At 36.3% G+C, this 13,474-nt stretch overlaps 1 protein-coding gene across 1 annotated transcript; it reads left to right on the top strand.

Annotated features, from left to right (window-relative positions):
• Positions 1–6,024: 6,024 nt before the first annotated feature.
• On the top strand, positions 6,025–7,888 carry LOC122041765 (transcription termination factor MTERF4, chloroplastic-like). The gene has a single exon (XM_042601553.1). The coding sequence runs from the start codon at positions 6,127–6,129 to the stop codon at positions 7,696–7,698; it is 1,572 nt and encodes a 523-aa protein (XP_042457487.1). The 5' UTR covers positions 6,025–6,126; the 3' UTR covers positions 7,699–7,888.
• The last annotated feature ends 5,586 nt before the right edge of the window (positions 7,889–13,474 follow it).

Raw genomic sequence — 13,474 nt, 5'->3', positions numbered from 1 at the left:
ACTTATAGTGTGTATTGTTGATTATAGAAGGAAAATGTGTCCTAGTCATCTAGGTTAAGAATGCCCCCAAGAGGAGCTCATAAGGATTGTCATGTTAAACCCTGCAGGTGGACTTAGTCCGACATGATGATGAAGTTGAGTGGTACTACTCTTGGACTAAGATATTAATTAAAGCGAGTTATCAGTAACTCAATTAAATTAATGGGCATTCGATATCTTAAACACAGGGAGACTAACACACTCATGATAAGAAGGAGCCCATAATGTAATTTGGGATTAGTGTGGTAGTGCAATAATAACTCTCTAGTGGAATGAGTTATTATTGATGAACTTGAGTTGTGTGTTCGGGGCGAACACGGGATACTCGAGTTCATCGGAAGGCCAAAACTAATTTCTCCTCTAGGTCCTTGTCGTAGCCTCATTAATGCCTCAAATTCACTCATAAAAAGCTCATCTTGGTGTCTAAGAGGAGGCTGACCTATGGCTTGGTGACCAAGCCATGGGGGTTGGCCACTATCTTCTCAAAGAGGGTCAGTCCTTTGCTTGGTTCCCAAGCAAGGAGGGGTCGACCACCATAATCCAAATAAGGAGGGGTGTTTTAAATTTTTAAAATCTTCTCTTTGTAGATAACTACAAGTTTTAAAAGAAGTATTTTAAATTTACAAAACTTTCCTTATTTGAATTAAGCCACATCGTTTAAAAGAAAGTTTAAAAGTTTTAAAACTTTCCTTTTTTAACCATCCTCATGGTTTTGAAAAAAAAGGAAGGGAGTTTTAAATTTGAAAATTTCTATTTTCGTAATTATGTTAAAAAAGAAAATTTTAGAAGAGAAGTTTTAAATTTTAAAACTTTCCTTTTTTAACATCCATATTAGGAAATTAAAAGAGAGATTGTAAAATTTTATAAGAGGTTTCCTTCTTTGCTTATAAAATTTTTACAAAGATTATTTTCCTTCTTTTAAGGGCCAGTCACCCTTGCTTGGTGCCCAAACAAGGGGTCGACCAATCAATCAATTAAAGGAGAAAAGGAAAAATAAAAGGGGAAAAGGAAAAACAAGAGGAAGATTTTAATTTTTGTAAAAATCTTTCCTTATTTGCCTTGGGCAAGTATTATAAAAGAAGGGGAGGAGAGGTCTCATGATGTATCAATTCTTATTCTCTTGTTGGAGCTCTCTCTCGTGGACGACCCTCTTCCTTTCCTTTTCCCTTGCTCTCTTTTGTTTCTTGGTGGTGGTTGTGGCCGAATTCTAGAGAAGGAGGAGGAGCTTTTGGGTGGTGTTCATCTTGGAGGATCGTCGCCCACACGACGTCCAAGAGGAGGCGAGGAATACAGCAGAAGATCTCGAGGTTATTAGCATACAAAGAAGAGGTATAACTAGTAATTATTTTCCGCATCATGCTAGTTCTTCTTTGTATGAATTCCAAACACAAGAGACATATGATTCTAGAGTTTCGAATTTGTGATTCGAGTTTGTATTTTTTTTTTTTGTTTTCGAATTTATTATTCGATTGTTCTTTTTGGTTAAATCTAGAGTTATATAAGGAAATTAAATATTAGCTTTTCTTAAAAGGCTTTGTCTAGGCGGTGGTGGATGATCTCATACCCAAGAAGGACTAGTGCCTTACCATGTAGTCCTGGAAGCTAATTTTGGAAATTAATATTTAATTGAATTTATAACATAGGTGGATTTAGATCAATAGTGTTAAGTTCCGCTTGCGATCCAAGTCTAAACTATTAAGAACAGATAAGTTAAATTTGGAATCAATAATGTTAAGTTCCATCTGCGATTCCTAATTTAATTTTTAAAGAACACAATAGGTTGTTTAGGAAAAGTTCGACACTTGTACAAAATTTTTGTATAGTGAAACCGATACGATCTTCCTAAGGCCAACCAACAAAACATATATACTAAGGATAAACAAGCACACCTATAGCCATAAACATGACCATATATAAACCTGAACATGAACATGAACATGAACATGAACATGAACATGAACATGAGCATAATATAGTCATGAACCTAACATGAAGAAAAATTGAACATAAGCATAATCATCAATGAAATGAAACATAAGCAGACTTGCATGTCATAACCCACATAGGGTTTGGTGAGTTCCCAGGCTAGGGTCACCAGTCACACTCATCCACATAGGATTTGGTGAGCCTTCAGGCTAGGGTCATTGATCACACTCGATCACATAAGATTTGGTGAGCTATTGGGCTAGGGTTTCCTATCACACTTAACCACGTAGCTAGGATTTGATGAGCTCCTGGGCTAGAGTCTCCGATCACACTCAACCACGTAGGATTTGGCAAGCTCCCAAGCTCGGGTCACCGGTCATACTCCACCACTTAGGATTTGGTGAGCTCCTCGGGCTTAGGTTCCCAGTTCATAACACCACCCATACATGAACGTAACTTTACCACCTATAACTTGCGTACATGTTAATTATTCACTTACCTACTGAATCATGCAATTTGAAATTAAACTAACATGCTTAGTTATCAAGAACATGGTTGATTTCATGGCATACTAAATCATAAAATCCAAACTTAAACTAAATGCTAAGTTATCAAAAACATGGTTGATTTAATGGCATACTAAACCATACAATTCGAAAGTAAACTAACATGCGAAGTTATCAAAAACATGATTGATTTCATAGTATACTAAACCATACAATTCGAAAACAAACTAACATACAAAGTTATCAAAAACATGGCTGATTTCATGACATACTAAACCATACAATTCAAAATTTAACTAACATTCTAAGTTATCAAAAACATGGCTGATTTACTAGCATACTAAACCATACGATTAGAAATCATGGTAGCTAACATTTAGGCGCACAAATAGATAAAACACACATGTTACCACAAGAATCCGAATTCAACCTATAGCATGTATTGTCATCATGTCAAGAAGTAAGAAGAAGCTCAAGCATACTAGTCTTAATCCAGAATATGTAAAGATATCACAATGAGGAGTAGGAAGAAACATAGGCGAAACTAACAAAGGTCTGAAATCTATATATGTATACTTCAAGGATATCAAAACATGGTTGGTTCCATAATTCTCCTAAAACTAGAATTTGAATTTAACCTATAACATATAAAGATATCATGATAAGAAGTATGAAAAATACAAGCATATCTAGTCCTAATCCGAAACATATAAGGATATCTTGATAAGAAGTAAGAAAAAACATAACATAATTAAACTTAATCCATAATTAACATACCACCTATAAAGTTATCATGATGAGGAGCAAGTAGAAACATAAGCACAACTGCACCCAATCCAAAACTTATTTCATCAAAAATCCGAAATCTACTTAGAGCACATAAGGTTATCATGATGAGAAGCAAGTAGAAACATGAACACAACCAAACTCAAATCCAAAAACTCATCTAATTTAGAATCCGAAATCTACATAGAGCATATAAGGTTATCATGTTGAGAAGCAAGTAGAAACATAAACACAACTAAACCCAAATCCGAAAACTCATCTAATCTAGAATCTGAAATCTACATAGAGCATATAAGGTTATCATGATAAGAAGCAAGTAGAAACATAAACATGAACAAAACTAATTACTAAAATCTTACATATAACCTAATAGATTATCATGATAAAAAGTAAGAATAAACACAAGCACAACTAAACTAAATTCTGAAATCATCACCTAATCTACCATGGTGTCTAGACATACATAGTATAGGAACTAACTAATACATAATATGAGATGTAAAACATGCCTTCGATTTCCTTGCCACCAAACCTTAAATTTTTTATAAAGGGTTTGGATATAATTATTAAGCTATATAAAAATTTATAAAGGACTTGGATATAATTACTAAGTCATATAAAATTTTTTTATAAAGGACTTGGATATAATTACTAAGGCATGTTTTTATATATACTAATTCATATAAATTTTTATATACCTAATAAAAATTTATGCCCGTAAGTCTTATAAATTTTTATACATACTAAATCATATAAATTTATATAAAAATTTATATCTATGAGTCTTATAAATTTTTAATAGATATAAATTTTTATACCTACTAAATCTTATAACTTTTTATTTCCAACAATTTACTTAATAAATCTGAATTTTAATTAAATTGTAATTAATCTAATAAATCTCTTTAATTAAATAAGTGATTTCGGATATTACACAATTAGATCCAGTTTGTTGCTTGACAAGTGAAATCTTTGACATACAATCAGTTTTTACTTCATCACATGTTCTAACACTTGTTCGTTGATTACGAAACAACTTCATTTGTTTTCTTATTTTTCTTGCTATTATTTATCCTTGTGCTAAATTTAGCTTCTCGTGTATATTGGTTATAGAACAAAAATATATCCTCTATTGATGAGAGTTCCATCCCAATTTTATGCTTTCGATCGTCTGCAACTTGAGGAATGAATAGCTGTCCCTCATTGCCATTTTCTTCCATTGTTGAGGAATGTCAGATTCTTCAATTATTTGAAGTTCTCAACTAGGTTTTGTTGAAGCGCAGAGATTCAAACTTGTTAAAAAGAGTAGAGATTCTACTCTGGATTACCAATCTACTTTAAACATTATAATGTAATAGATAACTCAAATAATAACATATCTATCTCATATATTATGCAAGTTATAAGAAATAATTACTTAAACATTATAATTTAAAGAATTTAAAATTTGATCCAATAATTATTCCCAAAATAAATTTTTGTGGCAGCGTTGTAAATGGACATACTAATCAAAATGTTGTAGAGTTATGGGTTAGCAGCTAGGATACCCTAGTTACAACATGTGATCTAAGAACATTGTAGCAGCTATGACTTTGTAGTTGCTACAACATACTGGTCTAGTCTAAACACGTTGTAACAGTTATGGTACTGTAGCTGCTACAATGTGATGGTCTAAGAATATTGTAGTAGCTACGAAATTGTAGCTGTTATAACGTGGTTAGACTAGAACGTCGTAGCAACTATGATTTCAGCTACGATTTTGTAACTGCTACAATATTTTAGTTTAAGAACATTGTAGCGATTATAAAATTATAGCTGCTACAACGTTCTTAGACTAGAATGTTATAGTAGCTACAAAATTGTAGCCAATACAACGTGATAGGACCACAAACAAGAGTGAACCATAGCTACTACAACGTTGTATAAACTCTAAAATTATAGCATTTTGATGGGGGAGGAATATGTTTAGGACAATACATGGGGGAACACACTACAAATAAACAGCGGTAGGCAAACTCGACGAGGTGATGCGACAACAAGGGAGTTCTTTGGTGAAGACGGTGATCCACTCTTGGAGACGAGGTAGCACTAAGGGAAACGAGGAAGTTTGAAGGATGGTTCGAAATGTTTGAGTTTTTGAGAGGAAAAAGATTTTTTTTTTAATTATGACAGTGCACTGTTACAGTAGAAAAATAAAAAAATGGCAACGAAGTACTGTTACAATAATAGTCGCGCCGCGAAAGTCGCGGATATATATATATATATATATATATATATATATATATATATATATATATATATATATATATATATATATATAATTTTGATATGTTGTATATATACCTTGTGAGCACCTTGAAAAAACATTTATTTTGATTTTTTTTGTGCTTAATTTTATAACCTAACGCCGGAACTCTAAAGACAAAGTCTGATTGATATAAGTTGGAGCTTAAAAAAAATTTCGTTGGACCGCACAAATGGATATGGCGTAGGCCCAGTTTAACATGTATGTATATACATAATTGATACGTTGGGGACCGTTTCTTACAGATTCATGTGTGTATCATGCGTCTTCAATGTATTGGAGGTGCTTTAGGAATTATTTTTTAACAATGTTGAGGTGTCTCAATTTTTATTATTTTTTAATTTTTTTAAATCTTAAATATATATATATGATAACCTAATTTTTTTAAAAAATTTATAGTTTTTTAGCTTTAACTTTATAACCTATATATATATATATATATATATATTAAAAACTAAAGCTTAATCCGTTTGTATCCTCTCCTGCAAATTTGCAATCCCTTCTTCCTCCAGTTCACCCGAGTCGAACATCTTCCGGCCGCTGCCATCCGCCGCAATACCTACCATGAGGCTTCCCGTCCTCGGCCGCCCCGGTGGCTGTTTGCTCTTTCCCCACCCTAGGTCCTCCGTACTATGCCTCGCCCACCAAAGCCCCATCTTCAAAATCCCCATCTTTGACCCCAAGAAGACCTGTTGCCGAACGCACGCCACCTCCGCCGCCCCCTTGGCTCCCTCCTCCGTTCCCTCTCGTCGCTCCTCGGCACGCCCCGCCCCACCACGCCCTTCCTCCCTTTACGCCCGCCCCAGCCTCCAGCAGATGGAGGTCGATCGCGCCGCCAACCGCGCCCGCGTCTATGACTTCCTGCGCTCCCTTGGCATCGCTCCTGACGAGCTCGACGGCCTCGAGCTCCCTGTCACGGTCGACGTCATGCGCGAGCGTGTCGACTTCCTCCACTCCCTAGGTCTGACTGTCGAGGATATCAACAACTACCCCCTCGTCCTTGGATGCAGCGTCAAGAAGAACATGGTGCCGGTGCTTGACTACCTCGGCAAGCTCGGCGTCCGCAAGGCCACCTTCACTGAGTTCCTGCGGCGGTACCCGCAGGTTCTACACTCCAGCGTTGTGGTGGACCTCATGCCTGTCGTCAAGTACTTGCAGGGCATGGACATACGGCCTGTTGACATTCCCCGGGTTCTTGAGAGGTACCCTGAGGTGCTCGGGTTCAAACTGGAGGGAACAATGAGCACATCAGTGGCGTATGTCGTTGGAATTGGCGTTTCAAGGAGAGAGATTGGTGCTATCCTTACGCGATACCCAGAGATACTAGGGATGCGGGTGGGAAGGGTGATCAAGCCTTTTGTTGAGTTCCTCGAGTCCCTAGGGCTACCAAGACTTGCAGTGGCGAGGCTGATAGAGAAAAGGCCTCATATTCTTGGCTTTGGCTTGGAGGACCAGGTGAAACCAAATGTGACAGCTTTGCTAGAGTTTGGTGTTAGGAACGAGGCGCTAGCTTCCATCATAGCGCAGTATCCAGACATTATTGGCATTGAGCTGAAGGCTAAGCTTACTTCGCTACAGAGCTTGTTTGAATCACATGTTTTGGTTGATCGTGAAGATTTTGGAAGAATCATTGAGAAGATGCCTCAATCTGTTAGTTTAAGCCGTTCTACCATACTGAAGCATATAGATTTTCTCAAATGTTGTGGCATTTTGCTAAAGCAAGTAAGCAAAATGGTCCTTAGCTGCCCGCAATTACTTGCTCTTAATCTCGACATCATGAAAATGAGCTTTGACTTTTTCCAATCTGAGATGAACAGGGATTTGGAAGAACTGGTTCAATTTCCTGCCTTCTTTACCTATGGTCTTGAGTCCACAGTGAGACCCAGGCATGAAATTATCTCCGAGAGAGGAATTAAGTGTTCTTTGGCATGGTTACTTAACTGTAGTGATGAGAAGTTTGAAGAACGAATGAAGTATGATTCTATCGGGATCGATGAAATGAGTACAGAATCAATGTTAAAGCCAAGGGTAGAATATGAACCTGTCGATGAAGAAGATGGTGAGGAAGAAGAGGAATCTTCCTTTGAATATGTAGAAGATAGTGAGTATGAAGAGACTGATGATGAATATCTGTGACTTCTATCAAGCACCAATATTCTCTCTGGTGTCATTGGCTTCATCAAAGCATTACAAAGGAGCACGTTTGAACAAGATTACTTGTAAACTGTCTCGAATCCTTTTGATGCAATACTGAATGAGTCTTGTTTCAGTTTTCAAATAATTGAATGATATGAAGTATGATTTGCAAGAGGTACTAATTCTGATCTATCTAACTCCAGTACTTGATTGCAAATCTGATTTATATGAGATTAAAAATGGTACATTTACTAAGCACTGTAATGTGCCATGTTCAACAAGTACATTTGAACAATGAAGAAGTATTAAGTGCTTTGCTGTTTGTTCTTCTCATTAGCCTTCTAGAGTTGTACTTGTCGACAGTGATGACCAATTACAAAACGAGAATTAAGATACAACATGCCAGTGTTCTCATGGGAATAACTTTACTGAGTCATATGGCGCTAACACAATGTTAACTTGTTAGAGGATAATATGTAAATGGTACTCTTTCTTAGCAGCTTAAGTTTTTGGGTAACTAGCAGTCATTTCTAACACAATATAGAGCATAACTCACAAGTTTAACACCACTCACTGATTTTTCCCTTGCTATTTATCCTTTTCCCCTCATATATGTTGTTAAATATGATTTGACCTTGTTTCCCTGTGAATCCTTTCCTTCAACTAATTCTTTGTGAGCATGCTCTTTTACTTTGAACTTATATGTTGCACAGTTGACTCTGATCATGTTGTAGTGGAAGCTTATGCCAGCTAAATGAGACAATACTGTTTACTAAATTGATGTATACGTGCGGGCTCATTACCTAATCAGTATCAATGCAGTATTAATGCTTACAAATGTGATTGTTGTCGGTAAAACTTGATGGTTGCAAATAAATATAAGCTCCATAAAAAGATATCAAGAGTTTAATGCTTTATTGTGTATCGCAATTCATTCTAAATTTGATTGATAGTTAACAATATTTGATTATTATTTGAATGACTCATGTTGACATATACAAAAGCCGTATATCATGTGCGGAAGAACTTCAACTGACATTTAAGACAAATGAAATTAATCGTAGATAATTTTCAGTTTTGTTAGAAGTAAATACATCTTGTATATCTCATTTTATTCTACACCATATTTGAGAAATACATTTATACTAGTGTAGCTTAGGGCTGTAAATAAATCGAGTCGAGCTCGAGCTAGCCTAGTCTCGAGCTCAGCTCAACTCGATTTATACTGGCTCGACTCGAGCTCGTTCGAGCCTTCAGAGTTGAGCTCAAGCTTGAATTTAATTATGGGTTCAAACTTAAGCTCGATCTCATTTTTTTTTTTTTTTTTTTAATAAATAAATTAATATATTATATTTTATATATTATAAAAGTGTATATTATTACTGACTCGTTTGGCTCGATGAGCCATCGAGCCAGTAATAATTAGGTTCAAGCTCGACTCAATTTCTAATCAAGCTAGCTCGAGCTCAGCTCATGTATATTATTACCGACTCATTTGGCTCGATGAGTCACCGAGCTAATAATAATTAAGTTCAAGCTCGGCTCAATTTCTAATCAAGTCAGCTCGAGCTCGGCTCGATTTCTAATCAAGCCGGCTCGAGCTTGGCTTAAGCTCGGTCAACTTTGAGCTCGAGTCAAGTTTTGATCGAACCGCTCGCGAGCGGCTTTACTTATTTTGCACCCCTAGTGTAGCTACCCTTGCTAACACAATGGAAAGGGCCGCTGTCCCTTTGGTCAAATGTAGAAATTCAGAGTCAGGGTGGATGCCGTGGACGACAACATAGTTTAAATATGATAATTTGTGTTAGTTTCAATGGGCTGTGTGCCTTGGAAGTACTTTAGGAAGTTTAAAAAGAGCTGATTCTTTAGTTGCAAATGCAGCTCTCGCATCATTAGCCAATGAAGGTTCCTCCTTCCATTCCATTGCGGCCACTGCCTCTGCCACATCTTCACTGGTGCCTTGCTTGGCACCACCATTGTGCCCTTTGGAAGCATGGTACCTTCTATCAGCCTCCTCTTGCAGGTACTCCTACACAACTGACAGCATGGCGACTACTCTGTTGCATGGGATCTTGCCTGCGTCCTCCATAGCAGAAGGGATGAGGGTGAGATGGTGACTCTGGTGTTGACTGTTTATCGGGTTGGCTATCTCAAGGTCTACAAGGAGAGCAAGGATGATGCGAGCACAAATTTTTTGGACTACTTTTTTGTGATTCAGGGATGTGCCACTCGTATTTGCGGCCGGATCGTGATCGCGATCCGATCGCAAATTGTTGCGATATCTTTCTGGGTTCACCGTTCCCATCAAGTTATAATTTTTTTTCGGAGCAGGTGGCCGGAGGCCTCCGGTGGTGGATAAGTGGCAAGGTTATTGGGCGCCGAACGAGGGTGTCCTCCGGGCAGCTTCCGGCCACCCGCTCCAAACAAAAACTATAACCTGATGGGGGTGGTAAACCCAGAAAGGGATTGCAATAATTTACGACAGGATCACAATCACGATCCGGCCGCAAATACGAGTGGTACATCCCTTAGACCATAAAAAGTGGTCCAGAAGATCATGCCTCATGATGCGGCTAAGAGTGTGGTTGCAGAATGTAATAGATCCTGAGATGGTATTCACAAGCAGTGTAGATGACTCAGTGGCAGAGTGCAGGATGATCACTGTGTTCAATGTGAAGGTGAATATAATGGAGAATCATCTATTCTTCGTCAACATGGTAATAGCCTCTTTTTCTGCACTTGGAAAAATATCATGCTCCAAGCAGCTACGGAAAGAAAGCAGATAGTTTCACCAGTGACATGTATAAAGGCCTTGTCTCATGATTCGCTATTGCAAATGAACTATGTTTTTTACTTAGTTCATCTGATGTGCTTTGGCTTTCGTTTTTTACTACTAAGTTAGATTTGCAGATTTTCTACTACCAGTGCATTCTCGAAGGTGTTTGATAATGATACCGTTTTAAGTTGGCATCAAGTATCCCACTTATACCGACTAATCATGGGATGATCGGTTTGACTCTATATAAATATTTGATGTACCACCAAGATAAATCAGGAAATAGTCACAGTGGGTGATCCATCAGTTTAGTGTTCTTAGGTTAACTGGCAATTGAAGAAAATTCATCTGTTAATTAGTCAAAACTGAAATTCGATCAGTAGATATTTGGGAAATTGAAAAGGTATCCTACTGCTGCATCATATTGCCTTGGGCTGTTATATGTTTATTTGATTACTACTTAAGTCGATCTCTATAAATTAATAAGCGGAATCATTTGCTGCTAACTTCATGGAGAATCAAATTACAGAGCAACACATTCTATCCACCTTTTTCAGGGATTTAACGATGATTTTTCAAAGGGCGCACCTAAGGTTTATGATTGTCCAAAAGGTGCCTTAGATTTGAGAATGCTTAAAAGTTCCATCTCATTACCGTTATCTCTCTCACAAAACTTTTTTTTTTCTTCTCTTTTCTTTCACCTCTCTTTTTTTTTGCATGTAATAATTTCCTCTTTTAGTTCTAAGTGAATATAAAATATCTGGTTGGATATCTAACTTTCTCCATATAAAAGATCATTGTGTTAGGGTAAAATATCTCTCATTATTTACCTGTCTATATCTTGTCATAGAGCTGACGATATATGACCGCTTGAGGTGAACGTTATCACCTTTTGTTCCAATAATTTTCTCTCTTCTTTTTCCTCTTAAATTAAATTAAAATAAAATTTTCTATCTCTTATGCATGTAACAATCATTGTGGTGCTAATTTTTAAAAATCAGCACCATAGTTTAATTATACCAACATCGCTGTGGTGCTGGTTTCTAAAACGAGAACAACAATGGTGTTGGTTTTTAGAAACCAACACCATGGTAGTGTTAATTTCTAAAAATTAGCACCACGACAATGTTGGTTTCTAAAAACTAACACCATGGTGATGCTGATTTCTAAAAGCCAACACTGCAATAATGTTGGTGTGTTAAGTTATGATATTTTTTTTTAAACGGTAAAAATATCATATTGGACTATGAAGCATTGTAGAAATCCACAAGAGTTGGAATTACTTCTTCGTCTATTAATGAGTTTTAATCAAAATTTTTTGATGGACCTAGGGGATTTATATTTTTAAAAAGTTGACATGTAATGGAAGGGGATAGTGGGTATTTATGGTGTCCATACCTAGTTCTGATATCCCTACAATAGGTTATGTATATGTGTCAATTGTCTTAAAGTTATAAGTTTTGAAAACCTTTTTATTATCGTTGTTAGTAATTTCAAGGTGATATCTCTGAGCACATATTGACTTTGAGACACTTTAGAAACTTGTAGCATTTGGAATGGATCGAATCAGAGCTCTCTAGGTCTATTAATGAATTTTGATAGAAACTCATTGATGGATCTAGGGGATTTGGATTTTTGAAAAGTTGACATGTAATGGAAGAGGATAGTCAGTGAAGGTATTATGGTGTCTATGCCTAGTTCTGACATCCTTACGATAGGTTATGTATATGTGTCAATTACTTTAAAATCATACACTTGAAACCTTTTGATTACTGTTGTTAATAATTTCAAGTTGATATCTCTAGGCACATATATATTCTGGGGCACTTAGAAATCTATAACACTTAGAATAGGTCAAATCAGATCTCTTTAGATTCATCAATAGATTTTTGGCCAAAATACCTTTATGGACCTGAAATGGCTTTAAATGATGTTTTTTGGACTTGAAATTGGGTTGTTATTGTTGGATCGTGATCGTTCGATAGAGGAGGGGGGGGAATATCGATAAAAATTTTTGAGTACGAGTACGCAGTGGAAAATATAGGTTATAGGTTTCACCAAGTTAAAAATATAGATATCTAAACGATCTTCAATTCAAGCCAAAAAGTGCCTTATTTTGATTCCCGAGTAAAAAATTATGGCCTCCGAAAGCAAACATTTCACACATATATACACATAACTTATTGTAAATATGTCAGAACCAAGCATGAAAACCAAAAATATCTTCACTGTATTACTCTCTTCAATTACATGTCGATTTTTCAAAAATCTAAATCCCCTAGGTCTATTAATAAATTTTGACTAAAAATAAACCTAGAGAGCTTTGATCGGGCATATTCCAAGTGTTATAGGTTTTTGAAGTGCTCTAGAGTATACATGTGCCTAGAGATATTAGCTTGAAGTCATTAACGACAATGATCAGAAGATTTTCAAAATTTATGACTTTGCAATTGACACATAAACATAGCTTATTGTATGAATATCATAACTAGGCATGAACATTATGAATACATTCACTATACTATCCTCTACCATTATATATCAACTTTTTGAAAATTCAAATTCCCTAGGTCCATCAATGAGTTTGGATAAAAATCTATTGATGGATCTAGAGAACTCTGATTGAACTCGTTCTAACTCTTGTGGATTTCTACAGTGACCTGGAATCCAAATAAGCCATTATTTACTATTTTTTAAAAATTAACATCACAATGGTGCCGATGTTTAAGTTGTGGTGTTGGTTTCTAAAAACTAGCACTACCATGGTACTTGGATTTAGAAACTAGCATCACCGTGGAGCTGGTATATAGAAACCAACACTATCGTGGTGTTGATTTTTAGAAATCAACCCATTGCAACACTAGTGTAATTAAGTTGTGGTGTTGATTTTTAAAAATCAGCATCACAGTGGTTGTTGCATGTATGCATCCAAAATAGAGAGAGAAAAATGTTTAATTGGAAAAACGAGGAGAGGAAAGTTGCATACAAAAGAGAGATGCC

This window comes from Zingiber officinale, chromosome 2A (assembly GCF_018446385.1).
Source record: "Zingiber officinale cultivar Zhangliang chromosome 2A, Zo_v1.1, whole genome shotgun sequence".
Taxonomy (NCBI): Eukaryota; Viridiplantae; Streptophyta; class Magnoliopsida; order Zingiberales; family Zingiberaceae; genus Zingiber; species Zingiber officinale.
The sequence above is the reverse complement of the archived record's forward strand: the minus strand, read 5'-3'. Positions and strand labels throughout refer to the sequence as shown.

Bases quoted from the DNA above. Each gene is read 5' to 3' on its own strand.
- LOC122041765 (XM_042601553.1), top strand. From the start codon at position 6,127: ATGAGGCTTCCCGTCCTCGGCCGCCCCGGTGGCTGTTTGCTCTTTCCC.